Source organism: Podarcis liolepis (assembly GCF_965112155.1).
Source record: "Podarcis liolepis genome assembly, chromosome: 3".
In the NCBI taxonomy this organism is placed as follows: domain Eukaryota; kingdom Metazoa; phylum Chordata; class Lepidosauria; order Squamata; family Lacertidae; genus Podarcis; species Podarcis liolepis.
Window position 1 is genome coordinate 23,839,105 of NC_139557.1, and position 27,419 is coordinate 23,866,523.

At 42.9% G+C, this 27,419-nt stretch overlaps 1 protein-coding gene across 2 annotated transcripts; it reads right to left on the reverse strand.

Annotated features, from left to right (window-relative positions):
• Window positions 1-167: 167 nt before the first annotated feature.
• LOC310703306 (guanylate cyclase soluble subunit beta-2-like) lies at window positions 168-23,046 on the reverse strand. 2 transcript variants are annotated; one of them, XM_083495589.1, is made up of 15 exons: window positions 22,768-23,046; window positions 21,951-22,045; window positions 20,174-20,334; window positions 19,099-19,195; window positions 18,300-18,496; window positions 17,904-18,009; window positions 17,072-17,175; window positions 16,598-16,814; window positions 9,746-10,066; window positions 8,051-8,199; window positions 7,122-7,268; window positions 6,358-6,512; window positions 4,827-4,969; window positions 3,699-3,803; window positions 168-2,989 (listed from the first exon to the last, which is right to left on the reverse strand). In XM_083495589.1, the coding sequence occupies exons 2-15, from the start codon at window positions 22,015-22,017 to the stop codon at window positions 2,880-2,882; spliced, it is 2,079 nt and encodes a 692-aa protein (XP_083351715.1). In that variant the 5' UTR covers window positions 22,018-22,045; window positions 22,768-23,046; the 3' UTR covers window positions 168-2,879. The 2 variants fall into 2 exon arrangements, with proteins under 2 accessions (XP_083351715.1, XP_083351716.1); XM_083495590.1 differs by having other exon boundaries at window positions 3,699-3,800; window positions 22,768-23,045.
• Window positions 23,047-27,419: the final 4,373 nt, after the last annotated feature.

Consider the following 27,419-nt stretch of genomic DNA (forward strand, 5'->3'; position numbering starts at 1 on the left):
CTAAGCCGCTTATCAGCTGATCTGATCAGCAGATAAGCTGCTAAAAGCCGCTAATAGCGCTAATCCGCTAATCCGTCAATGGGCTTGCTTCGCAAGACGAAAAAACCGCTAGACGAAGAGAATCACAGAACGGATTCTTTTCGTCTTGCGAGGCACCACTGTACTGTTTAATCTTATTAAGGGCTTATATAGGTAATTTATTTTCCTTTCTGAAAAAGCACAACATCTAACCCTTGTGCCTATGGGAGGAAAGGTAACTGAAGGACCACTTGCTCCCAAATAAACTTGCCTGTGTGTTTCTGCCTTCAAAATGGAGGCAGATGACAACAAGAGACAGTGCCTTTTCTGTGGTGGTTCCCTGGTTGGGAGAAACTCAGAGATACTTGGCTTGTGCCTGCTTCACTAACTTCCTGAACTTTGAAAGGTTGATATATTATTACTGTTTCTTGCACTACTTGTACTACTGTTCTGATGGCTGGGTGTGTGCTTTTCTTCTTCTTTATTTTTAGCAATTTAATGTTAATGTTTTTTGTGTGTTTTTTTTACTTTTTATTGGGTTTCTGCCATGTAAACTTCTGTTGAAAGTTGATATGTCAATTTTAAAAAGTCGTTTAATGAACCGGGGACTATGCAAAGAACCCTTTACCCTGGATTATTCCCTTCACAATAAAGATGCACCTTTCCCCACACATGATTCCTATCTTCCCTTAAGGCAGGTGTTTTGTTGTGGCGATACTGCACTTTCCCTTCAAATCGCATTATTATTTATTTGAAGAAAATGGAATTTTTAGAAGCTGTATGCTGTTCCTCTACCCGAGCAAACTCCGGTGTACCTTATTTAGAAGAAAGTACAAACCGTAAAACTTCCCATTGTCCTCCACCAGGTCATCTTGTTTAAATGTGTGTCTGGTTAATTTTTCTTCAGTTTTTTGGAAGCTATGTCCTGGCTCTGTTTGATAGGACACCTCTATCATCCTAGGCACATTTATACAGAACTATGTCTTGTGTTAAGAGGGTTTACTTCTTAGAATGGATTTCAGGCCTAGTATTCTTGGTATATCAGGCACCAAAAAGTGTCTTGTGCAAATTAAAGTCAAAATGTAAGTGAGATGTGCTTTGACAGACCATGGAGCACAGCACATCTTTCCAGTTACAGAGTGGTGTTTGTGTCAGGCAATTCTACTCATTATTGATCCAGAACAGATTCCAATGTTTAATTAGCAGAGTAAAAATTTAAACACATTGCAGAATCCCCCCCCCCCCCAAATAGACCAGAGACAATTATATTTAATCCAGCAGAGCTTTACGGCTACTGAAGGCAAATGAGCATAATGGTCACAAATCCAATACATTCAGGATTGGCACTGTCCATAAGAAATCCAGTTGCAGCAGACCTAACTTAAACTTACAATAACTTATAATGAATCTAAACCTTACCACTAAGCATACTATGTACAGAACCCCACACCAGGAGGAAAAGAGATAGAAATCGAAGGAGTACAGCTCCTCCTGAAATTTACCTCAGGAAATGGGAAACACCACAGCTTCTTACCAGCTTACTCACTTGCCTAACACCCCAGGAACACCTGGCACAGTCATGGCGTTAAATAAACAGTGTCAATTGCTGGCAGTTTGCTCTAAGAACTCAATAAGCTATGTGTCTCATCGTTCGTCAAGCACCAGCAGAAGTGGTAAATCTTATTTCAGAAAGTGCCAGGAGCTGGTAATTGGGTCCATGCTGATTCTAAACAAGGGCTTTTGGGAAGGAAAGGTTTTGGGCATACTGAATCACAAGAAAGGTGGGAGAGAGATTTTTAGTCTCTAGTGCCACCTGAAAGGCAAGCTAGTGCACTGCCTGTTGCCCTTTGCTGATTATTAATGGCAGCTTCCCTGAGGAAGCCTGAAGAGAAAGTTGTCCATGTGGCATGAAGCCCTTTGTAGTCCCCAAATCGCTGATCAGGAAAAGACTTGCCAACTCCAATTAAAAGGGACTTGCTAATGTTTTGACTCTTGAGATGTATGTTTTTATTTTAGGACCTGCCTTATTTTTGTAAAATTTTAACTCATTTTTAAACTGCTTTTAATATTGCATAATAATAATTTTAACATTAATGTTGTGCTTTAATTGCTGTAACCTGCCATGAGACCTTAGGGTGAAGGGCGGATAACAAATTGTAATAATTGTAATAATAATTGCAGTAAACAACAACAACAATTTAAGGAAAGACTCAGGCAGAGGTTTTGTTGTGAATAAAAAAGTAGGGGTGTGGGGTTTTTTTTACTTTATAATTTAATTCCACTGTGTCAGATGTGATTATTCATATAAATAAATTTGAGATAATTCATCTTGAATTGTGAGAATGGTGATTAAAGCTAAGCCCTGTTTCTGACGGACAGTTTATTGTCTATTGTTCTTTGTTGGTCACTAGTTACCCAAAGGTCTCCAAGCGACTTAGAACACCTTTTAAAACAATCATAAATATACCATTAAATAATATATAAGACCTGTATCATTCATCAATTATGTATTTATGCACATACAGACAAACAGCCCCCTCCCCCAATCACATAGCTTTGCATAGAAAGGAGAACTGTGCTTCCTGTGGCTTCTCTCATCCTATCCAATATGGCCAAAGATTAGAAGAAGGAAAGAAGTTTCAAATGAAATGAAGCCTTTCATGCTTGGCCTGTAAGGAGTGAAAACTCTTTAAGAGAAGGATGAAGTAGACCTTTGTTCTCAGCAAAACATTGCCTGCCCTTCCTTTGCCGTTTCTTTAATTCATCACACACGGTTACGTTCCAAGCTGTGGTGTAGGTAACATGCAGAAGTTCTCTCCTCCCCCCCCCATTGAGTTTTCATTCCTCATATGACCATTTTTCTAAAACAGGATGCAAAGTGCTGAGGGAGCCGCACTCTCTGACAGATTAGGAAGTGAGACTTCTTTTTTCTGCTGTGAATCCTCTCCGCGGGGAGCATCACTTTCAGCCCCTAACAGGTAACCAGGGAGAAGGAAACAAAAGGTGTGAGAAAAACAATCAGGAATATTCTAATTTAGAGCCAATTTGTTAGCCATCCTAGAGGTAGCCCCATTATTGTCTGCTGCCGCACGGGAGTACAGTAATTCACATGGGTAATGATAGTTCACGCAATATCCCCCCCTCCAATTCAGTTCAACTCTCATTTTTGAAAGGGAATGTGCATGTTTCTGAATCTAGGTAATCAAAGCGACAACAGTTCCAAGAGGCAGGGGAAATCGGCAAAAATCCCATTCTCTCTCTCTCTTAAATGTGCATTTTCCACTGTTTTTTTACATTCGTCACACATACATTGCCCATCACATATCACTTCCCTGTTCATTTCTCCATGGCATTCTATGCAACCCTTATTCTGCTGCATATTCTATTATACCATCCAATTTTATCTCATGTGTTTCCTTTATTTAATACTTGATTTTTTAAAAAACCCATTCTCTTCCATTGAGGTTCAAAAGCCCTTGCACTTATAGAATTGCACCAACTGAATCAAGCCTTCTGGATTCACTATAGCAGCAGATTTACTGGAGGCCGCTAGAAGTTTTGAGGGATGGTGAGTTTATTCACTTCCCCCCTCCCTCTCCAAAATTGGGGAGGAAAACATGAGTATGGTAACCAATACTAATCCCACAGTTTCTGTGCATTGGGTGAACATTGTAACAAACCTGCCGCATCTTCTCTATGCTCTGTGTCCCTGGCTGTAAGAGAATCTTCAGCATACTTCATTATTACAACATTCTTGCCATGATGATGGCTTTCCAAAGTGTCTGCTTCAACAAAAAAAGAGAAAAGGGCTAGTATTGTGTAAATTCTATACAAATTAACACACCTCCTCATAATACACACTCTCTGGTACAGTGGTACCTTGGTTTTCGAACTTTTATTTGTTCCTGAAGTCCGTTCTACTCCCGAAACTGTTTGAAAACCAAGGCGCAGCTTCCGATTGGCTGCGGGAGCTTCCTGCACTCAATCGGAAGCCGCGTTGGACATTCGGCTTTGTGAAAAATGTTTGCAAACCGGAACAATTACAGCGTTCAGGAGCCAATTTGTTTGACAACTAGGCCATTCGGGAACCAAGGTACCACTGTCGTAGTATTTATTAAAAGTCTATCCTGCCTTTCTTCCCAAAGGAGCCCAGGGGAGCAAACAACAAAGCACCAAAACAAACAGCTAAAAATGAAATAAAAATTAAAGCATTTAAGAACCATCAAAAGTGCATCAGCTTGGAAATTCCAGCACCAACATATTGAGGCAGAATTATTATTACTGCATTTAAAAACAACAACAACAACTGGAATGCCTGTTTCTCTGTTAGTTTTTGCTTGGTTTTCTCTGAATTTGAGCTGAGGATTCCATTTTTGTATCTCACCAGTCAAAGCACATGAGCAAGATTAATCCGTTACGGAAAAGACAAGTAAGAATCTTGTGCGTTCAAAAGGCTAATTGTAAGGTGACGTGAGCTTTTGACTGGAGTCTTATTTCAAATCCATGGCGGCCTTGAAACTTGGTAGATTCATTTACAAATAGAAGCAGTTTTGCACAGCGAGGCTCAAAAATAAAGTGTAGGAAAAACAACGCTTGATTTCATAAGAACTAGGCCTGCCCATGGAACCTAAATCCAAGAATATAGAGATAAATACATCACCCTCTTAGTGTAAATACATCACACAATGTAGATGGTGGCAGAGCTATTTCATTTCAGAACTGACACCTTACATGATGCTATAAATATTAAACAACAGTAAGAATTTCTCTGTCCCTCGACAGACTCACACCATTGCCGTTGCCATTACCAGATGTCTCTTCCAATCGTCCCATTATTTCATTCTCGGTGGCATGGAGGTTTTTCCTCAGAAAATGCGTTGTCATTTTCCCTTTTCCTTTGACCTGTATCTCTCCCCTTTCCACCATCTCAAACACTTGGTGTGATAATGCTCTGTTGAGTGCAAGAAGCACAGCAAATGTGGGGCTCACAATTCACCCATTTCCCAAAATCCTCAGGTGTCCAACACCTCTGTCCCTCATGATACTGCCCGCTCCTCCACCCGATTCCACGCTGCCAAATTCTACCCTCCTTGACGCTTATGCATCTAAGGATGTGTGCAGCCCATACCTTTTAAGCATGTTCAGAATGTGTTTTTCCCCACTCAAGGAATTCTGGGCCTTGTATTTTACCCTTTGTAGAGCTTCAGTTCCCAGCAACTCTGAACAAACTGCAGCGCTCAGAATTCTTCGAGGGAAAGAATGTGCTTTAAAGATATAGGGTGTACACAGCCCTAACAGAAATTACAAGTGGGACTCGCAACAAGTGTTGCCGTGTGGAGCCATGTCCTCTCCCAAAGTCCACCATTCCATCTTATCTCCACGTCCATCAGCATTTTTTCTCCCCCTGAGCATTCTCAGTCCTCTCTGGCTGTTTATGTGGTGCATGCCTGCCCCCCACTTTACTGTCGTCCCCCCAAACTATTGGTTGTGCTTCTGCAAACTCTGCCATTCCCCCAAGCCTGCTGATATTTCCATTTTCTGTGTGGATAGTGCTCTTTTAAAGGGATGCGGGTGGCACTGTGGGTTAAACCACAGAGCCTAGGGCTTGCCAATCAGAAGGTCGGCGGTTCGAATCCCTGCAATGGGGTGAGCTTCTGTTGCTCGGTCCCTGTTCCTGCCAACCTAGCAGTTTGAAAGCCCTTCAAAGTACAAGTAGATAAATAGGTAGCGCTCCAGAGGGAAGGTAAATGGTGTTTCCGTGCGCTGCCCTGGTTCACCAGAAGTGACTTAGTCATGCTGGCCACATGACCCGGAAGCTGTACATCGGCTCCCTTGGCCAATAAAGCGAGATGAGCATCGCAACCCCAGAGTCGGCCACGACTGGACCTAATGGTCAGGGGTCCCTTTACCTAGTGCTCTTTTGGCTAGATAAGGATCCACTGCCAGAAAATGTTGCTATTGATCTGCAGTAGGCTTTGGGAACGTTTGGCCCTCCAGATGTTGCTGACTACAACTCCCATCAGCCCCAGCAAGCGCGGCCAATGGTGGGAGTTGTAGTTGAGCAACACCTGGAGGTTCCCCACACCTGATATATAGAGTGGACAATTGGAATATGAGAAAGGCAGTAGTACCCATCAGTAGGTCATCTGCTTTGCCCTACAAAAGTTCTCACTGCCTACCCCTGAAGATAATTTGATAATTGATGTGGAGCATGTTAGTGGTCCTAGGGACAGCACAGATCCCACAAAACGTCTGGGATTTGATAGGCTTGGTACTGCCAATGTAGAAAAGACAAGAGGAGAATTTTCCTTGTGTTGTGATTGACTTGCAGGTTCTTACCTGAACGTTGTTGGGCTCAGATGGATTTTGTCTGGAAGTCCATGGCTTTCCATCCTAGAAGCTGTGTTGACTGTATCGCCAAACAAGCAGTACCTGGGCATTTTCTCCCCAACCACTCCAGCCAAAACTGGTCCAGTGTGCACCCCAATTCTAATCTGCTGGCATAAACACAACAAAGGAAAATGCGTTCTGTGTTACAGCTCTGAAAGAAATAGTTGGTTGTTTTTCATTCAGCCTCCTGGATTTGTTGCAGTATAACAAGACATTTAGCAAGGCCATCATTCAAAAACACTTTCTGCACCACAGCAAACTAGTCGGCTTCCTACTGACTGCAGCATGGTGAGAGATAGTTCAACAATGGAAGAACCAGGCTGAAATACTCCGGAACGTTTGGGAAAATAATATATGGGATTCTTCTTCTTTGGTGATCACTTGTAGCCGAGTAAGATTGTCTTCCATGAACAATGTCCTAGTGTCTCACCAGACACAGGAGGGCAATTAAAGGCATAACTAATAGTGACACCTTCCAACAGTGCTATTTTTCTAGAAAAAAGAGGTGCCGGAACTCACTATGAATGCCTCCCGTGTTCTCTTACAATGTCAATGGCAGCCACCTGAGAGGTGCTGGAACTGAGATCCAGAGTTGGAAGAGAACTGGGAGGTCATCCCATCCAACTGCCTTGCCAACTGCAGGAATTCAGCGGGAATTACTTCTGAGTTAGGCATCCATAGAATCATGCAATTGAAGTTGAGATCAAATGTACCTGTATAGGCTTATCTGTGAGTGGGTTCATCACTTCTCTTGCAGCTATTCTCATGCCCAGGGCAAAATTGGCCACCCTTTCAGCATGACTGCTGACAGGCACTGGGATCCCTCCTACAACCATGTAGGCATCTCCTATTGTTTCCACCTGTAAGGCAATAGAGAGACATATTGTAGGGATGGGAAGACAGAAAACTCCTTGGCCAACACGTGCCATGACTGCTCCCCACTTTCCTGTCCCACGCAGAGAGATGTCCTTCCTATATTTCACCTATAGCTCAGGGGCTGCTCTCATGAGGGCCCACAGCCAGTTGCCCCATTTAGCAAGGCTTCAGCTGGGATTTCTACATTGCAGGGGGTTGAGCCAGATGCCTCTTGGGTCTCTTCCAACTCTATGTTTCTATGTGGGCAATGTTGGATGGAGACATTAATTTGTCCCGGATAGTTAACATAATACATTATCACCACCACCACAATTAAAAGGTTGCACTAGTGCAGTTTATCCTCTAGGTCAGGCATAGGCAAACTCGGCCCTCCAGATGTTTTGGGACTACAACTCCCATCATCCCTGACCACTGGTCCTGTTGGCTAGGGATGATGGAAGTTGTAGTCCCAAAACATCTGGAGGGCCGAGTTTGCCTATGCCTGCTCTAGGTAGCAGGGGAAATATTTACAGGAATAAAAGGAGGAAAGAATACTGGCATGCTGCAGAGGGAAATGATATGAAGGAAAAACTGGTCTGGAAAGGCTTGCCAATTTAATGTTTTTGACAAGTTAATAGTCTTCAGTTTTCATTCTCATACTTGTGTCCATCATTCTAAAACAATTTTTCATAGCGATAGGGCTTGATACAACCAGCTATAAACAGCAAGATGAGCAGGAAAGGCAGAATAAGTGATGAAAATGTGTGTAAATTGCAAGAACGCTTACTTTATAAACACCGTGGACACTAGTTAGCCGATCAAATCTTGAGTACATGGAATTAAGCATGTTCACTATCTGAATAGGTTCACAGGCAGAGCAGATGTTTGTGAAGGTCACGACATCACTGAAAAGTATTGTGCAGCAACTAAAATCTCCTAGGGAATAATTAAAAGAAGAATGGCTATTTTGGAAAGTCTGTTTTGTTTATTTTAAGCCACAAAAACAAGACACCATTCTGTTTGTAAGGCCAACGCAGTTGACAGTGCCATTTGCTTCGGTCCTTCTGTTGGTAGAGATGAAAAACCAATCCCCACATTCAGGGCCAGCCCAATATATTTTGCCGCTCAAGGCAAAGCAGAAAATGGTGCCCTGTCGCTGCTGCCTCCACTGCCACATGCACACACCACTGCTGCTGCCTGAGGTGACTGGAAACTCCTGTGGCAGGAGAGAGAAAAGTAGAGCAGAGAGGAGAAGGCAGTAATGGCCCCACTCTTCCTAGGCAGTGGCTATGGGTGACAAGTTCAGGAGGCAATGAGTAGTGTGCTCCTTAGGGGCCCAGGTCGGCTGTTCCTCTTGGCTGTCCCCAGATTACCGCCTGAAGCAGCTGTCTCACTGAAGCTAGCAGCTGCCTGCATGACATGGGGCTGGCAACCTGGTGCCCATGGTCACCATGGTGCCCATGAAGGCTTCCAGTGGTACCCTTGGCTGGTGCCCCAAACTCTAAGTGTTCATTATCTTTCAAGGAAGTCTCCAGTCCTCCTAGAAAGGATGTTCAGGGGCAAAACATGCAAACACTTTCTAAGTGAAATGATAGTGGTATGGCCACCCTGACTATTCCCTCTGGTACTGAGGAATATTCCTTCTTATCATTAGACAGCAACACCATTGGTACATGTGCAATCTCCTTCATTAGGACCATGCTGACTTCCCATGGTAAGAATAAGGCAGTCAGGGGTGGTTGTCTCTTTAATTTTGTGCTATGCTACATGCCCAATTGCAGCCATTTTGTTTTGTGCTATGCCACACCCCCTCCACGGCAGCCATTTTGTGACTTGTGTCCCCAGCACCCTCTCAAAATTCAAAATGCTCCCTCTATTCCAAAAAAGCTTGGCAACCTCAGACTGTGAAAAGTCTTTCTGTTTCAAGATGGACTCAAGTGGCTTAGACTAGTGTTACATTTTATTGAACCACTGGGTTTGTCAGTGAAGGCAGCAAACCTTTGCACGTGGTCCTGGACACTTTTAATCAGGATGCATTCAGACAGAACTTTTCAGTTCTCAAAATCTGCTTTTAATGTAAAAATATGCAAAGAAAGAATAACATATCCTCTGAATCCTTTTGCGTTGAGGTGAATCTCTTAGGTGGCAGTACTTCTGACACACTTTAAACAGCAAGCTATAACCCCACATTCCAGCTGAAATCACTCAAGCTCATCATACTGTAATATATTTATTTATGAGACATACACCCCACTCTAATTTTGAGTTCCCAGCAGAACTCGGGGAACCAACCAAGGCCAAACCTGCCAAATCAGCAATGTTAGAGTATCAGCCAGTTTCCCCCAGACTATCTGCCGAACCTCCTCTGTCTTGCTTTATTAGAATTTCCCAGTTGAAATTGGGTAGCTGCCCAGTCTTTCAAAACATTACAGTGATATCCTCGCTGCCACTAAAGCATGAAAGGACAATAAAAAGCATTTACCTGCTTCCACCTTTTTGCCCTCCTTAAGCTGATTGGCCACATGTTTTGGCAACATGGCATAGAGCAGAGCCTCCGATTTCTTCTTTTCCGCTTCCAGGTTTTTGGAGAGAATCCTTAGCTCTTCCTTCTTCCTCTCTAGCTGGTTAGATAGCTCTATCTCTGCCAGCCGTTGCTGGTTGAAGAGGATGAGATCCCTTGTTGTGTCGTGCTGTGCAATGTCAGAGAGGTGCATCCGTTGCTCTTCCAGTTCCTCCAAACTGCGCAACTTGGGTGAGCACAAGTACATCATGCACTTCATGGAATCCATCCAGATCATTTGTCCTTTTCATTTAAAAAAATGAAATAAGTTACAGAATGATATTCCCTTGTGTTTAAAGCTACTGATTAAGCTGAATCTTACTTGCAACTAAGAGAGTTTGTGTACTGGTCCAGTAAACGCTTCTGCTGCGCCACCAGCAACAGCTCTCTTTGCAGAGCATTAATTAAGTCCAGTGCAGAGATTCTTGTTGCAGTACAGGCTTCAGAGTCTCAGCAGCAAAGAAATAACGACACAGGGAAGCCTGTCTTTCCAAAGACAGGTTTATTGCAGAAAGATAACAGAAACACCTCCGGAGCTTTCAGACATTTTGCTTCACGCCCCCCAGGCAGAGAAAACAAACACTCTTTATATACTGAGCAACTTAACAACTTAACGAGCTTGACTACTTAAAGTCACATGACATTGCTAACTTGCCAGCGTCTTAGGTTTCACACCCTAACACCCCCTCTCGCTGGCAATACAAAAAACAAAAATTACTTCAGACCCATTTCTTCACAAAAGTTTTCATGCCGCTGAAACCCAAGCGGTTTTGTAAAACCATCAGCTTGATTTTCATGACTGGGACAGTAATTTAATTTAACAATTCCTGCTTTTACCGTTTGACAAACATTTTGAAAGCGGATATCCAAATGTTTTGTACGACCTTTAAACTGCCCATTTTGTGCTAACTTAAGACACGGTTGATTATCACCCCATACAGTGATTGGAGTGATGGCCTTTTCATACATCTCTTGTGCCAAGCATTTGTAAAATTCTAGATCTCTACATAACTCAGACAAGGCACAGAACTCAGCTTCTGTTGACGACAAAGCAATCAGGTTCTGTTTCTTGGATCTCCACCCAATCAGAGAGTTACCAAATTTTATTACACAGCCAGACACTGATTTTCTATCCTTTAAATTCGCCCAATCACTATCTGCCCAACAAGTAATCTGTGCTTGTCCTTCCGCAGGTAATTCAAGGCAAAAATCTTTGGTGTATTGTAAATATCTTAACACTCTTTGAATTCCTTTCCATGCATTTACACTAGGTTTCGAAGCTTCTCTGCTGAGTAAGTTAACAGCGTAAGCAATATCAGGTCTACTCCATTGCGAAATATGAAGTAAGCTTCCCAGTGCTGACTGAAAGATTTCAGCACGCTTGAATTCAGCACTATCCTTGAACTCATTGTCTTTTACAAAACCCATTTCCATTGGTGTTCTAACACCTGCACACTCCGTCATGTTAAACTTTTTCAACATTTGCAATATCTTGCCTTTTTGATTCAGTAGAAAACTGCCATTTTTGGTCCTATCTATCTGAACACCAAGATAGACCTTCACATCACCAAGATTCTTAACTTTGAAGTGTTTATTTAACTCTTTGGCTAGTTTTTTTACTTGTTCTTGTGTCTTTGAAGTATAAATCAGGTCATCTACATAAACAAGCAAAGATTCTTGAGCATCTCCTGAACCTCTGAAATATAAGCAATTGTCAGCCTTGCTCCTGCTAAAACCAATGCCTACCAAAACGTCATTCAAACACTCATTCCAATTATGAGCAGATTGCTTGAGTCCATAAATAGATTTATGTAGTTTCCACACCTGATTTGATTTACCAACTTTCAATCCTGGCGGTAGCTCCATATAGAGCTCTTCAGCCAAGTCTGAATGAAGATAAGCTGTAGAGACATCAAATTGATTCACTTTGAACCCTTTCTGAGCAGCAACTGCCAATAGTGCCCGTAGGGTTTCACTCCTTGAAGTGGGTGCATAGACTTCGGAATAATGTAACCCCTTTCTTTGCGTAAAACCTCGAGCTACAAGCCTTGCTTTGTACTCTGGTTTCCCCATCACTGTTGTCTTTATCCTGTACACCCACCTACAACTTACTGCCTTGGTACCTTCTGGCAGTTTGGTGATGGAAAACACACCCAGTTCTTTCATAGAATTCAACTCCTTTTGCATGGCCTCACGCCACCTACTGGCCTCCTCCTGGGGTAATTGCTCAACCTCCTCAAAACTTTCAGGTTCGCAATTTGCCAAACCAGCCCAAACACTAATAGCTTGGTACCTTTCAGGAGGTTTACCTTTGTTGGTACGCTTAGAACGCCTTAACAGTTCCTGCGATGTTCCTTCAGTTTCCCCCTCTGACCCAGAATCACTAGTCGTCACCTGTTTGTCACTAGTATTTGAAGAACTTTCTGATTCTGACTTTACACGTCTCTCTTGCTGTACAGGTGAACTTTTAGAGCTAGAAGATTCTGACTTTACAGACTTGGGTGAGCTAGACGATTTCTCACCCTCGTCCTCAGACTTAAATTTCTCAGTCTGTTCTGGAACTAATACCTGCCCTGGGGCCTGAGTTTCATTGCTACTGTTCACCACATCAAATAGTATGTCAGGATTTCCATGAATTTTATTCCAACCATCCTGTTCACAAAATTCCGCACTTCTGCTGATTGTGATTTTCGTTTGATTGCCTTCTACATTCACAAATCTCCAACCTTTTGTGTTTGCTTGATAACCACAGAAAAACATTTCTTTAGACCTAGGATCACCTTTCCTACGTTGTGCCCTAGGCACCAGCACATAAGCACGACATCCAAAAACTCTTAGATGATCAATTTTTGGTTTTTTTCCAAATAGCATGAAGTAAGGAGTGTTGCCTACTGTGCTATTGTACACTCTGTTAAAAGTATAATTCGCATACAGTGCAGCCTCAGCCCAAAAACGCTGTGGAAGTCCAGAATCAAACAGCAAAGCAGCAATGGCTTCCTGTAATGTTCGAAATTTTCTTTCGGCAACTGCATTCTCCTGTGGTGAATAGGGATTGGTAAGTCTATGAACTATACCTTTCCTTTTTAACCACGTCTCCAGCGTGTGGTTCACAAATTCCCCACCACGATCTGATTGTATTTTACGTACCCTGGTGTCAAATTTACATTCGACTTCTTCAATCCAATCCATCAGGATGGAAGCTGCTTGTGATTTTTCTTTCAGAAAGAAAACCCAACTAGCTCTTGAAAAGTCATCCACCAAAATTTGCATAAATCTCGCACCTCCAAGCGATTTGACTGGCATAGGGCCACACACGTCTGTGTGCACAAGTTCAAAGGGTTTCTTGCTTACTCTATCAGATCTAGGATAGTTACATGTCTTAACCTTAGCATGTTTACAAGCACAACAATCCAGGAAATTTGGACAGGGTTTAATGTTACACTCCTCAGCTAAATCTGGCATCTTGCTTACATACTTAAAGCATATATGAGCTAACCTTCTGTGTAGTAGATGTGCACAACCTGTATGAGGAGCCTTATTTACACACTTAGCTTGCGCTTCACCTGTTGAACATCTACCTGCTGCTAGCTGCTCTTCATCCAAAACAAAAAGCCCATCCTCACAGGGAATTTTAACTAGCTCCTTCCCCTGTTTCGAAATGATGCACACATCATTTTCAAACTCAACCTTAAAACCACTTTTTACCAGGCATGACACACTCAAAAGTCCATTCTTCATTCCTGGAAGAACAAAAACAGGAAGGTTAGTTTGCAAACAGTTAACATAAATTGTGCCTTTAAGGTTCATTTCTCGTTTACTATTGTCTGCTATAGTCACGGTTTTTGCAACTGGCAATGTCTTGCAGTTCATCAAGCGGCCACTAGATGTCGCTGGAACTAAACTGTGACTTGCTCCACTGTCAATTATCCACTTCAAGGTTTGTTGGCTCCTTTTAGGACTCTTTTGTGCTGCCATTGCAGATAGTCCCTTATCAGCACCTGCTCCCCCTCTGGATCGTTGATTCTTGTAGTTCTCACGTCGTCTTCCCCTGTAGCTCCGGAAACTGGCCTTGGACTGTTGAAATTCCCGTTGCTTTTCTGGACACTTTGCTATCAAATGAAACCTGCTGCCACATCGAAAACATGACTTGCTGGCCATAGCAGACACTTGTGAGGCTTCCTTACAGCTCTGCCTGCTAGTTTCCCCACGCTGGGAATTATCTGAACATCCAACCCTTGGGGTATTTGAATTATCAATACGTTTTCGATGATGTTGATATTCTTGTTCACACAATCTACCAGTCACATAATTCATATTCAGCTGGTCCTCTGGCAAAACTTGTAAAGTTAGTACTAAGTTTTCAAACCCTGCATGCAGGCTGCTAAGCAGAGTATAAACTTTAATATTTTCAGGAAAATTCACACCTAAAGATGACAGTCGGTTGAAATACTCAGTCATCTGTGACGTGTGTTCAACCACACTATCCCCTGGCTTCAGTTTCAACTCATACAAAGCACGTATAATGTTCACCTTCTCTCCGGGCGTGGCTCTATGGTGAATTCGCCTAAGAGCTTCCCAAATTTCAAATGCAGACCTTAAATTTTCCACATGAGGTAATTGGGAATCGTCTATCGATACCATCAACATGCATCTAGCTTTAGTGTCCATTTTATCATGCTCCCTGTTCTGGGCATGTGCAGCAGCCTGTTGCTCTGCTGTGGCATCTGCTGCAACAGCCACAAATGGCTTTCGCCTCTGGACATAGTCAGCCCACACTTCTTTGGCTTCCAACCAGACTTGAGCCCTCTTAGACCACTGCAGGTAATTAGCAGAGTTCAACTTTGTAAAGGGAACCTGGAAATTTTCCACTGCCATTCTTGGGGTCTGCTGCTACTCCCTCTGTGTGCCCTTTCTTCTCTTTCCCCTTGGGATTTGTCTTACTCACTTTTCAGACGCCTCCAGCCTCCTCTGAAGCCTTTTAAGAGCTGGATTTACGACCAAGCCGGTCTCTCATCCGAATGCTGCTTTCACTTTCTCTGCACACAATACAGCTGTAGAAATGTAGAAGGGGTCCATAACCTAAGAGAGTTTGTGTACTGGTCCAGTAAACGCTTCTGCTGCGCCACCAGCAACAGCTCTCTTTGCAGAGCATTAATTAAGTCCAGTGCAGAGATTCTTGTTGCAGTACAGGCTTCAGAGTCTCAGCAGCAAAGAAATAACGACACAGGGAAGCCTGTCTTTCCAAAGACAGGTTTATTGCAGAAAGATAACAGAAACACCTCCGGAGCTTTCAGACATTTTGCTTCACGCCCCCCAGGCAGAGAAAACAAACACTCTTTATATACTGAGCAACTTAACAACTTAACGAGCTTGACTACTTAAAGTCACATGACATTGCTAACTTGCCAGCGTCTTAGGTTTCACACCCTAACAGCAACACCACCACAAACCTATTGTACACATTGAACCCCCCAAATCTTGCAAATGCTTCGTCACCAGATCGTAACAGAGGTTTAGAACTTGGGTCCAGAATTTTGAATTCTTTTGTGAGGCACTTGAAGAGTTAAGGAAGGAGGAATGGCTCCTAAGGGAGAGGTGGGCAACATTTTTTAAATTGGCATTTGCCATATTAATAAAATATGTAAATGCAAGACACAAATTTATAGCAGAGATGTATACTGTACACCCCAAATGTAGATCTGTTTCCTTGTTTTACAGTGGTGCCCCGCAAGACGAAATTAATTCGTTCCGCAATTTTTGTTGTCTAGCGAATTTTTCGTCTTGCGAAGCACGAAATCCCATAGGAATGCATTGAAAATCAATTAATGCGTTCCTATGGTCAAAAAAAGTCCAAACAAAGCCAAATTTGGTACAACAACAGTTTATTAACTGCTCTTTAAAGTCACACATACTGTAAAGAGCAGTTCAAAAATTTAAGGGAAAATAAATTAACTTTATAAACAAAACATGTCTTTGTTTTTAGACAAAGAAAAAAAAGTCGCGAGACGTTTTTGTCTTGCGAAGCAAGCCCATAGGGAAATTCGTCTTGCGAGGCAAATCGAAAACGGAAAAACCTTTCGTCTAGCGAGTTTTTTGTCTTGCGAGGCATTCGTCTTGCGAGGTACCACTGTATTTTGCCTTGCATACAAGCAGTTATGGTGGTATTCCATTTGCTAAGGAAAGTCTCTGTATGATTTGTGAGTAAGTTTCATAGGATCAGGAGACACCAGGCTATATTGTCTTTGCTCCCAAGTATTAAATGCTGGTTTCTTGTGCAACCACCACTCAGAATGAATGGATATTAGATCTTAATTGTTCAGATTAACTGTTTACAGGCCCAAATTACCGGTACTACATTACTATATATGAATCTGGCCCTTAGTGTGGTTGCATCTATTCTGGTGCCATCTTTCTTTTCTTCTTTTTGGTGCCTATTGAAGACCTTTGTATCTCAGCCAGCCTTTTAAGTGGAGTTATTTTTATACCTGTCTATTTCTGCATTGACTTTTAAATTGTTTATAAATATGGAATTATTTTTAATTGTCTCTCTCTATATTTTTCTGTGAAATCACTTCAAGACACTTACGGGAAGCAATCCATCAATGGAATCACATAGATTAACTAACTTCTAGAAATGTGGGAGTCTTCCAAAGCCATCCAACCATTTTTATATAAAACTGCAGGTGACCATCTCTCAAGATTCCTTGCCACCACAGTGCTAGCATGAGGGTCCTTAGCATTCAGATGTCTGCAAAAAGCAAGTTTGTTTGATACCTCTGAGCTTTAGCATGGGCCGTCTCGTCCACAAGTTAGGCAGCGCATCCCTTCGTATCTTGAGAACAAACTGGCTGTTGATGAACTTCCGTATGCTAAAGATTGTGAATGTAACTTGTGGGTGAACAATAGAGAAATACTCATCTAATCTGGTTCCATAGATCTGCAAGCCTGGTACAAATTTCTGAATGTTCACACCAGCCTGCTTGATCGTCAGCTGAGGAGCAGATAGAAAGGTTGCATAATTTCATGACTAAAAGGAAAGTTTTCAAACTCTCTTGAGCACCAACAAAAAAAACCCTTCATGTGTGATCCTACTTACATCATTTTTTAAACAAAAAACAACAGCACCTTTTGCCAACATATATTCGTAATTTTAAAACTTTGCATACACTTCAACCACAGATAGTCTGAGACCAACTCAACAAGCATCTCTATTCCAGCTACAAGGATTCAGGCCAATGGATAACTTACTGTTTCATCGAACACAATGTGGAAAGGAAACGCACAACAGAAAGTTCTCTCCTCAACCCAAAGTCTCTCAGGAAAAAATGGCTCCAAGGTACGAATAAGGTCCTCTATGAAACACAGAGTGATAGACAACACACAGAGTGAATTTACAAAGAGAGAATATTTTCTTGAATTTCCACATTTCACCTGTATATAGTAATTTGATCATTCTCCATTGATACATCCTTTCCTTTGCTGTGGCCAACGCTTGGAAAACGTCTTGTTATACCATTCGGATATCAATTCCTGCCTTAGTTATCCCCCTTTGTAGTGGGATAATGCTTCACCGTTTTAGGGGGGTAATGCATGGTAGGGCCAGACCAGCATCTATTTCTGGTTTGGAAGACACAAGTAGCTGTTAAGGAACCCGCAGCCCCCCTACACCTTGGTATTCATTATTCTGGAGGTTGTGAAGCTCTACTTGCTGGATAATAAAGAATTTGACTGAAACAGTTCCACACAGTTTCTAACATATTCACAATCTGATTTTTATTGGGGGGGGGAGAACATGGCATCAAAATTTGGAGCAGGACACAAGATTTGGTGTGTGTAGTCAGAAGGGGTGGGTATCTTTGTCTATGTAATAAAATTCCAGGCTTTCACTTACCTGAACTTAAGCATAGATCAGTGTAATTGAGAAGCAGCAAGGCATCACATTCCAATTATACCAATCTATTATATCATCTGGCAGTTTTCTGTAAGGATACTTACATCCAAAGACAACCTCTAATTTATGCTGATGAGGCCCATCTTTCATTTCAATAATCATGCTGAGGTTAAGAAGGATTTAATATACCTCTCCTAAATTTCACAATGTGCCTCACAATGTCCCAGTGAGATTTCTTTTCTAGTTGGTGCAACACAGATTCTTCCCTCCCTTTCTGGAAAGCAGCACCCAGTCTCTAAATAGAACATTGGTAGAAAAATGGTACATCGTGGTAATTAAGATTAACTGAATCATGCTCATATTCTAAAGCCATTTACACAGAGCAACCTCATGGTTGCCATAGAAGGTATAAAGCACAATAATTAAATCTGTATACATCAGTTTTGCTGTACACATGGAGAGTGATTCATCTATTACAATATCTTAAGAGACTTGCAAGGCTGCTCCCCCTCTCTAAGCCACAAATGTTTCTGCTAACTCAAAACTAACCCCCCCTCCCACTTTTGACAGGACCAATTTTGTCACCTTTTCATCCTCTTGACAGTCTTCACCTGCAGAGGCTATTTTTTCTTCGATCCCATTCTTTGCTTCTTTCTCATCCTGCGAAAGAAAAAACACCACGTGTTCTTTCTTCCCAGTGCGCTCCTCTTCTACATCTTGATGAAGAATCTTCAGTGTCACTTCGCTGTCAAAGAAATCTCTTGACACAGCTTCAAGGATTCCTGTGTAAGAAAGAATAATCGTTTGTGTTTCCGGTCACGTCATGAGTCAATGGTGGTTGCTCCTCAGGTTCAGGCAGGGGGAAAGCCAGGATTTATGAGGCAAAATTCCTGGCAATGTTCCCCAGTGGGGTCTGGGGAGCTCACTGCATCCCACTGTGCCACACTAACCCGTGTCTGCCAACTTGAAAGGCAGAGCGGGTGCGGCCTGGGAGTCTGTTGCTGCCATGGACCAGCCTCCACCTCAGGCATGATTTGTGGTTGGCTCCTCCATAATTCGGACAATTGGCATTAATCAAGAGGTGCTCCTGGATGAAAACAATGCTCCATACTTCCTTCTTCACACATGCCCAGACTTCCCTCTCCTCTAGCAATTAGGGTTGAAGCATTCTGGCTTTTTAGGTGGAATTCTCTTCATGGAGACTGCAGTCAGGGAGGGGAACCCTGTTGAACAATGTGGGATGGGCCATAAGGACCACTGGAGAGGAAGGAGGAATTGTCCCAAAATAGGAAACAAGTAGTTCATTAGTGCAAACATATTTTCTACCCTCTATGGAAAGGTTTCCAGAGCAAAACCTGACAAGGAACAAGATATTGTAGTATACCTGGGACAATATGATACAGGCCTTTTCTGTCGGAGTAATAGTGGAGCAACAACATCCCATCGGTTCTTTCTACTCGGAATGATGGCGCATTCATTTCCTAAGTAGAAAAACCATTGCTTTATTTTCTGGGGGGGGGGGGGAATCCTACACACAATAGTTATGCTCAACATTCTTAAAAGATGCATTCCTAACATCCTTGGGACAAGCGCCTCTGAGACAATTCTGTTAGGGGGGGGGGAAGTGGGCTTTCTCCAAACAAGGACCACATTCCCTTCCCAGGCAACTTTTCAGAGTCAAAATGCCTGTGTGGAGTTCAGTTGTAATGCTTAACCACAGTTTCATGTTACATCACATACTTCTCCCTCTACTCTCTTTCTCTTGTGTGGCCAAGAGGAGGAATGAAAAAGGATTCAGTTTTGCTTTTACTACTACTACTACTACTACTACTACTACTACTACTACTACTACTACTTTATTATTTATACCCTGCCCATCTGGCTGGGCTTCACCAGCCACTGTGGGCGGCTCCAAACAGAATATGAAAAACACAATAAAACATCAAACATTAAAAACTTCCCTAAACAGGGCTGCCTTCTAAAAGTTAGTTGTTTATCTCCTTGATATCTGATGGGAGGGAGTTCCACAGGTTGGGCACCACTACTGAGAAGGTAATTTGCCTGGTTCCTGCTAACCTCACTTCTCACAGTGAGGGAACCACCAGAAGGCCCTTGGTGCTGGACCTCAGTGTCCAGACTGATCAATTCTTGTATTGTAATTCTTGTATTGTCATTGTAGATTTCCCAGTCGCAGTACTAAACTGAGAGGTGGACTTTAAACTTATCAAACTGCCCCAGTAGAGAACAGTGCTGTATCACATCATCCCAGGTAGAATGAGCAGATTAAACTTTTACCCTCACCTCAGCATTGTGATAGGGAAAAGAAGCCCTCAGTTTTGCCAGGGACTGGCAGGCCAGGTCCAGGTCACACATTTACCCCCCCCCCTTTCTAAAATTGTTTATTTTGTATTTTCTTAAAAGGGCTTTTCAGAATTGTGTCTACACAGCAAAGGAGGTACCTGGTAGGACAAGGCAAGATAGCTATGAAGGGCATCAAGGTTCTCGATAAATTCCATCAAATTTCCTCCTAGGGTCCGTAGCATTCTGTCGTATCCAGACATCTTACAGAAACTGAAAAAGTATTCCCCAAAAAGTTTGAGCACTGCCTCTTCTGACAGCTCTGAGTGGAAATAAATGAGATGAACAAATAATAACAGGGTTGGAATAATCGCTCTTAAGCACTGAGCATGAGCAAAATCCAGCCATTACACCTTCTCAAAAGATCACAAGCCTGGCCAACGTCCTAGTCTGAATGCAGAGACCTCTCAGCTGCTCAGAAAGATCTCTTCTCCTCTTGCCAGGAAACGTATGGTCGACCCTACCCGGGTGGCGCTGTAGGTTAAACCACAGAGCCTAGGGCTTGCTGATCAGAAGGTTGGCGGTTCGAATCCCCGTGACAGAGTGAGCTCCCGTTGCTCGGTCCCTGCTCCTGCCAACCTAGCAGTTCGAAAGCACGTCAAAGTGCAAGTAGATAAATAGGTACCGCTCCGGCGGGAAGGTAAATGGCGTTTCCGTGTGCTGCTCTGGTTCGCCAGAAGCGGCTTAATCATGCTGGCCACATGACCCGGAAGCTGTATGCTGGCTCCCTTGGCCAATAAAGCGAGATGAGCGCCGCAACTCCAGAGTTGGTCACGACTGGACCTAATGGTAAGGGGTCCCTTTACCTTTACCTTACCCTCTCCAATAATGCTACCCCTTGTTTGGTGATGTGAGGAGAGTGTGTGGCATGGCATAACACTAATATTGCATTTGGCAGAGGACAGGAAGGAGACATACCTGTGCACAACAGAAAGTATACCTTTTCCCATGAAGAAGACTTGCCTGTTCCCCTCCCCCCTCAACGCAACACCCTAGCATTTGTTAATGCCCCCAGTATCATATGACTTTCTTCACAAAATTTCTCCATTCAGAGAAATGTGTACAGTTCTCACAGGGCAATGGGCGGGACAGCAGAGACGCCAATAGCAAGGCTAGTTCTTGCATTTCAGTAGGAGCTCCATTTAGCTGTTTTGGTGGGCAAAAAGTGCAGCTGATGAGGGAACTGAATGATTAGCTAAGGCAGGGGTGGGAAACCTGCAGCCCCCCCCCAGGTGTAATGGGACGGCAACTTCAGCCAGCTCCAGCCAGCTAACCCAACGATCAGGGATGAAAGCAACTTCTGGAGGGCCACAGATTCCACACCCCTGAATGGGAAGGATACCCCATGGCCTTCATCTGGAGTCAAGGCAGAGGCACCATGCTCCACTGATGAAACTGACAGGCCCACTTTAAATAAGTCCAATGGGACTTACTTTCAGGACATTCATATATATATATATATGCATGCCCATTTGCCTAGAAACAAGTGCAATTTGCAATTGAATTTAAGTTGTACCCCATACATACTTTCCTAGGACTAAGTCCAATGGAACATAATGCAGCTTACTTCTGAGTAAACATTCCTTGGATCATGTTGCATGTTTTACTTGTCCATCAGTATTTTATTTATTCATTGATTGTATTTCTATCCCTCCCTTCCTCCCCAAAGAACCCAGGGCGGCAGAAAACACATTCAGAATTGGGTTGCACAATTCTTTGTCCCTAAACTAAGCTTATTCCATAAGATAAAACAATATAAACCAAATAATACAGTTAAACATAACATCAAAGTAAATTAAAAGCGAGAAAGTGAATTTTAAAAAGGCAAAATTAAAATAATGCAAAGATAATAAATGAAACCAGAACATGTTTCACAACTTAGTGTTTTGCAGGTTTCTTGGACCAGCTTCATTGTGACAGCATCATCATAAACTGTGTATGTCATAAAGGTGTCTTCAATCCCAGTTTTTGTCCTGTAAAAGCATCAAAACTAACATCAGCATCTGAATATAAAACGAAACGGAGAGCATGATTTATTGTGCGATGTGTACAATCTACTTAAAAATATATCAATGCAAAACTTTTAAGGAAGACTGCAATGTTACTTGCATAATTTTCTTAAAACCATTTAAAATGAACACAAAATGAATTAGAGAGAGATTTTTTGGGTTTTTTTTAACCCAGTAAAATCGTTCTTCAAGTGCTTACAAACCCACAGTTGGCAGGCACCTTCTTAAAAACAGGAATTTCCCCTTCTCTCTCAAACAGGAGAGAATGCCTCTTTTAAGATGGAGCCTACTGTGAAACATGCATGAACATGCATGCATTGTATAAAACAAAAATAGGGCGCATGTACCACTGCAATTGCCAGAGATGTTGCTGAACTCATTCTGAATTTTTTTTTTATCCTTCCCAAATGTTAACTGTGGCACTCTAAATATTTGTGGACCTAACAAATTTCACACTAGAGCTCGCTTCATGTCAGATGCATCTTTCTGAATGAATCTGATGAAGTGGACAATTGTCCACACTAGCTTATGCCACAATAAATCTGTTAGTCTTTAAGGTGCAACGAGGATCTTCTTTTGTTGTGTGTTTCTCTCTAGTGTGTCCATAACTGAAAGAATTATCCCCTGCTTGACTTTTAAGTTTTCAAATCTCACTTGTACAATGTCGGAAAGGTACACATACTCACTTGAGATTTTCCCAGGTTTCTTCACCAAATTTCTCTATTAGAAGAGACTTCAGGCAAGTGTTGATGAATCCGTACTGGAGAGAAAGAGACAGACAGGCAAATCATCTGACTTTTGTAGTCATTTACATAGAATGACAGAGTCTTTTGTGCCCTTATACCTTTCTTTTTTTAGCCTGCTACTACATAACATTGCAAAATGAGCCTTGCCAGATAAGATCAAAAGTCCTTTCCGTCTCAGTGTCCTGTTTCCAAAATGGCAAAGCCAGATGCCTCTGGGAAGCCCACAATCATGAGTGCGAAGGCAACAGCCCTCTCCTTCCAGGAGCTGGTATTCAACAACATGCTCCTCTGAATTTAGAGGTTCCCCATACCTGTCATGACTTGTAGCCATTGATAAGACATTCCCCAGTGATGATGTCTCCGAATCCTATAAACTAGTGGCCATGTCTCCACATCTTGTGGCAGTGAGTTCCATAAATGAGCTGTGTGTTGTCTTGGGTCTACCATCAGTCAGTTCCATTGGCTGGCTGTCAGTTCCAGTATTAGGAGAAGGGGACAAAAAAAGCTTCTCTCTATCCACTTTCTCTACACCATGAATACGTTTTGTACATATCTGCCTCCCTTCCTTTCATTAGCTGTGGTTGTCAAAGCAAGAGAATAGGAAAGGATGCTTACCATAGTGTTGGTTATCTTCAACCAGGCAGGAAAATTGCTCTCTGGAGCTGATGTTATTCTGATCTACACACAGCTTACTCGCACAGCTAACCTTTAAATGCCTAGAGCCCAGGAAGCAGAGACCAGGAAGGTCCAGCGGGGATGCTACTGTCTTGGGATAATGGAAATAAATAGCTTCCCTGGAGTATATAGCTATGCTTTAAAGTGAAATCCTGATCTATTATAATGGTTCATCAACAGCAGAGGACAAAGTCTCTAGGAAAGCAGAGATAATTATATTAAAATAAAATAAAAATGTGTCAGAGGCCTGAAGCCAAATATCTCAGGCAGAATAGATTATTACTTTCATTCATTCCAAGAGCCTGTGAAGTCAAGCCTTATTGTTTATTGGAAACACCTTTAGATTCTACTGAAGAGCAAAAGTTAAAGGTAAAGGACCCCTGGATGGTTAAGTCCAGTCAAAGGTGGCTATGGGGTGTGGCGCTCATCTTGCTTCAGGCCGAGAGAGCTGGCGTTTGTCCAGAGACAGCTTTCCGGGTCATGTGGCCAGCATAACTAAACCGCTTCTGGCACAACGGGACACCATGATGGAAACCAGAGCGCACGGAAATGCCATTTACTTCCCTGCCATAGTGGTACCTATTTATCTACTTGCACTGGTGTGCTTTTGTACTGCCAGGTTAGCAGAAGCTGGGACAGGGCAATGGGAGCTTACCCCATTGTGTGGATTCGATCCGCCAACCTTCCGGTCAGCAAGCCCAAGAGGCCTCCCACTCCTGGGCGGGTGATAATGTCTCTTCTCAGCTTTTCTGCATGGGTCAAAAGAGGAGAGAGGGGTGTGTGCCCTGGATGTGTGTCCTCTCCCTATGTCCCCTCCCAAATCTGCTCTGGGAGGTTCCTCCAGCACCCCGGAGCAGATTTTGAGGTTGCATGGTGGCTGCAGAGGAGAGGAGTTGTTCCTGCTTTGTGAGTGGAATGGCAGGGTTCGATACAATCGATTGGGAGGAGTTCAGTGTTGCGCTATTACGATCATTTTGCCAACACAAACATTGCTTCTTGCCAGACAGAATGACCTCCCTTCTCCTCCCTCTGTGTGTCATCCTGATGTTCTCCTGACCTACCCCCAGAGCTGTTTGGGAAGGCATGGAGGACGTGGGGGGGTGGGAATCCTTGTTGTGCTAGCATGAATCGCTGTGCCAGCTCCCACTATAGCAACTATTTAGTAGAATCTAACCCATTGTCTGGGAAATATACAGTGTTTTCTTCATGGAAGAAATTCTGCTTTCATTCCCCCACCCCACAATTATTTGGTGTGGTCTATGATTACCTTGATCATACCTTGAGCAGCGCACGGAAATGCCGTTTACCTTACCGCTGGAGCGGTACCAATTTATCTACTTGCACTTTGACGTGCTTTCAAACTGCTAGGTTGGCAGGAGCAGGGACTGAGCAACGGGAGCTCACCCCGTCGCGGGGATTCAAACCGCCGACCTTCTGATCGGCAAGTCCTAGGATCTGTGATTTAACCAAAAGTGCCACCTACGTCCCGGAATGCAAAGCATAGACCCTCATTTTAAAAGCGAAAAGGGAGAGAAGTCTTCTCTCAAAGTGTTAGAAGGCCACCAGTATTTTAAGAATAGAACAAAACCAGATGGTGTTATTTTATATGATACAGAATCCTATGTCCAGCTATGTGCACTGCTACACTTGTGAATAGCCTTAAGAGACCCGGCATGCATGACGCTGATGTTTTAAACTTGGAGTGATTTGATAACGTGTTTGGATGGCATGCCTATCTATGGTATGACAAGGTAAAGGCCCATAATGGTTTTAAAAATCATGTAATTAGAAAATCCTTATATAATGTTTGGATAAAAATACAAAGAACTCTTAGAGAGGAAAACACCCCGATGGCTTCCGCCAATGGAGGCAAAGGCCCAGAAAAAGTTAAATATGGAAACCAAGTGGTTGAGATACTCTGATCTGTCAGTGGAAGATAAAGAAGGTGTCAGGGCTGCCTCAGGTCCCAGCTCACAAAGGACCAACGCCAGTTTCTCTTTATATACAGAAATGTTTATTAAAGTTCATTTTCCACTTCACAGCCGCGGCGCGCAGCCCTACGTCTGTTACGCTAGACCATTGAAGTCCCCTCTGAGTCAGTCCCTCCCCTGCACCAGTTTAAGAGCCTTGCTCTGCTCCACCTCCTTCTTTCTTCCCTCTTCCGCAGGGTCTTCCTGCCCGCTGGGGTTTCGCCCCTCCTGGATTCCTCTGACGCCGAATCCCCAGATTGCTCCCCCTCCCTCCTGCGGGCTTTAGGACCTGGCTCCCCATCCGGGCTCTCTGTTTTCCCGCGCGCCTGCACATTTGAACTTGGCGCGCCCGCCCAGCTCCCAACCTTCCTTCTGATCGTTACATTACTCCCTTCACTGCTTCCCTCTCCTTCCGGGAGGATGGCTTGTCCTGACCTTCCTTCCATTCCTGCTGACGGAGCTGCTTCCCCTGACACACTGGAACTCCCCCCCCCTTGCCACGCTCTGGAGGGGAAGCTGGTCCTGATTCCCAGCTGCCGCTTTGGGATTCCCTGCTGGCCCCTTGTCCCTGATGCGTCCCCCCTGGGACCCCCCTTGTCCTGACCACAGGCGCCCCCTTCTGGGAATCCTCTGATTCGCTGGAGAGGCTCATGGAATCCATCGGGCCACTGTCATCCTCCTCCTCGCTGTCCTCGGATTCTTCCCAATCGCTCTCCATCTCCTGCCTCCCCTGTGCCTCTGTCCCTGAACCCCTGACAGAAGGATATAAATTAAAACCATTTGATCAAATTAAAGATAAAATAAATTGGCTACATTACATTACCATCAGATTAATGAATTGTATAAATTAGATAAGAAAAATGGTTTTGTTTTAGAAAAAACTAAGTTGCAAACGGAGTTGTTGGACTCTAAAGTTAAACATTTGTCTAAAATGTGTAATTTATTGATGGAATGGCATACAAAGGATGAACAAGTTAAATCTGTGATGATAGACTGGGCAAGAGATGTGGGACATAACAATGTTTGAAGATTGGGAGAGGTTATGGAGGAAAGGGGTCAAGTTCACTGCATGTACGGTGTTAAAGGAAAATATTATGAAAATGATGCATAGATTGTACTTAACTCCTGTAAAATTGGCAAAGATATATCATAATAGTGATAATTTATGTTGGAAATGTAAAGAAAAAGAAGGTACCTTTTATCATATGTGGTGGACCTGCCCCGAGGTGAAAGACTTCTGGGAGAAGATTTATAATGAATTGAAAGAAATGTTGAAACATACATTTATTAAGAAACCAGAGGCCTTTCTTCTTGGAATAACAGGTTTGGAATTGGCCAAAAAAGATGTTAGACTGTTTTTGTATGCCACAACTGCAGCTAGAATTTTGTTACCTAAGAATTGGAAAACACAAGAAGTCCCAACAGTGGAGGAATGGCAGATGAAAATGATGGACTTTTCGGAGCTAGCTGACCTGACTAGAAGAGTCCGCGACCAGAAGGAGGACTACCAGGAGGAATGGATGAAATTCAAAGACTATTTAGTTAAATATGTTAATATAACTTAATTGGAAAAACTTGCAAATACCAGATAGGCTTAGGATTTAAATATGAAATGTTAGAGAATAGCATGTTTAAAGTTAAAAGGGAAAGAAAGAAAGATGTTAAGTGATTAAGTTAATTTTATAAGAAAACTGGTTTTGGAAAACTGTTACAATGATATACACTGAAATTCAGCCAGGGGGATTTGAGAAAGTCACTTAACAATGTTATTAAGATTGGATTTAGTACAATTAAGAGGTATGTTTGTTTGTTTGTTTGTTTGTTTAAAAATTGAAAAAAAGAGAGACCTGACATGCAAATCTCCTCAGGGTTACATAAACATACCCCGTACCAACATTTGGGAAGAGTGGACATCAGGTTGTTTAGTGGGGCAACAATTTTAGTTAA

Excerpts from the sequence above, each read along its gene's own strand:
- LOC310703306 (XM_083495589.1), bottom strand. The coding sequence starts at position 22,017 with ATGACATACACAGTTTATGATGATGCTGTCACAATGAAGCTGGTCCAA. Across the intron at positions 16,815-17,071 it reads ACATTGTGTTCGATGAAACA|CTGACGATCAAGCAGGCTGG; the intron begins GTAAGTTATCCA and ends TCTGCTCCTCAG. Across the intron at positions 8,200-9,745 it reads GGGCAAAAAGGTGGAAGCAG|GAGATTTTAGTTGCTGCACA; the intron begins GTAAATGCTTTT and ends ATTATTCCCTAG.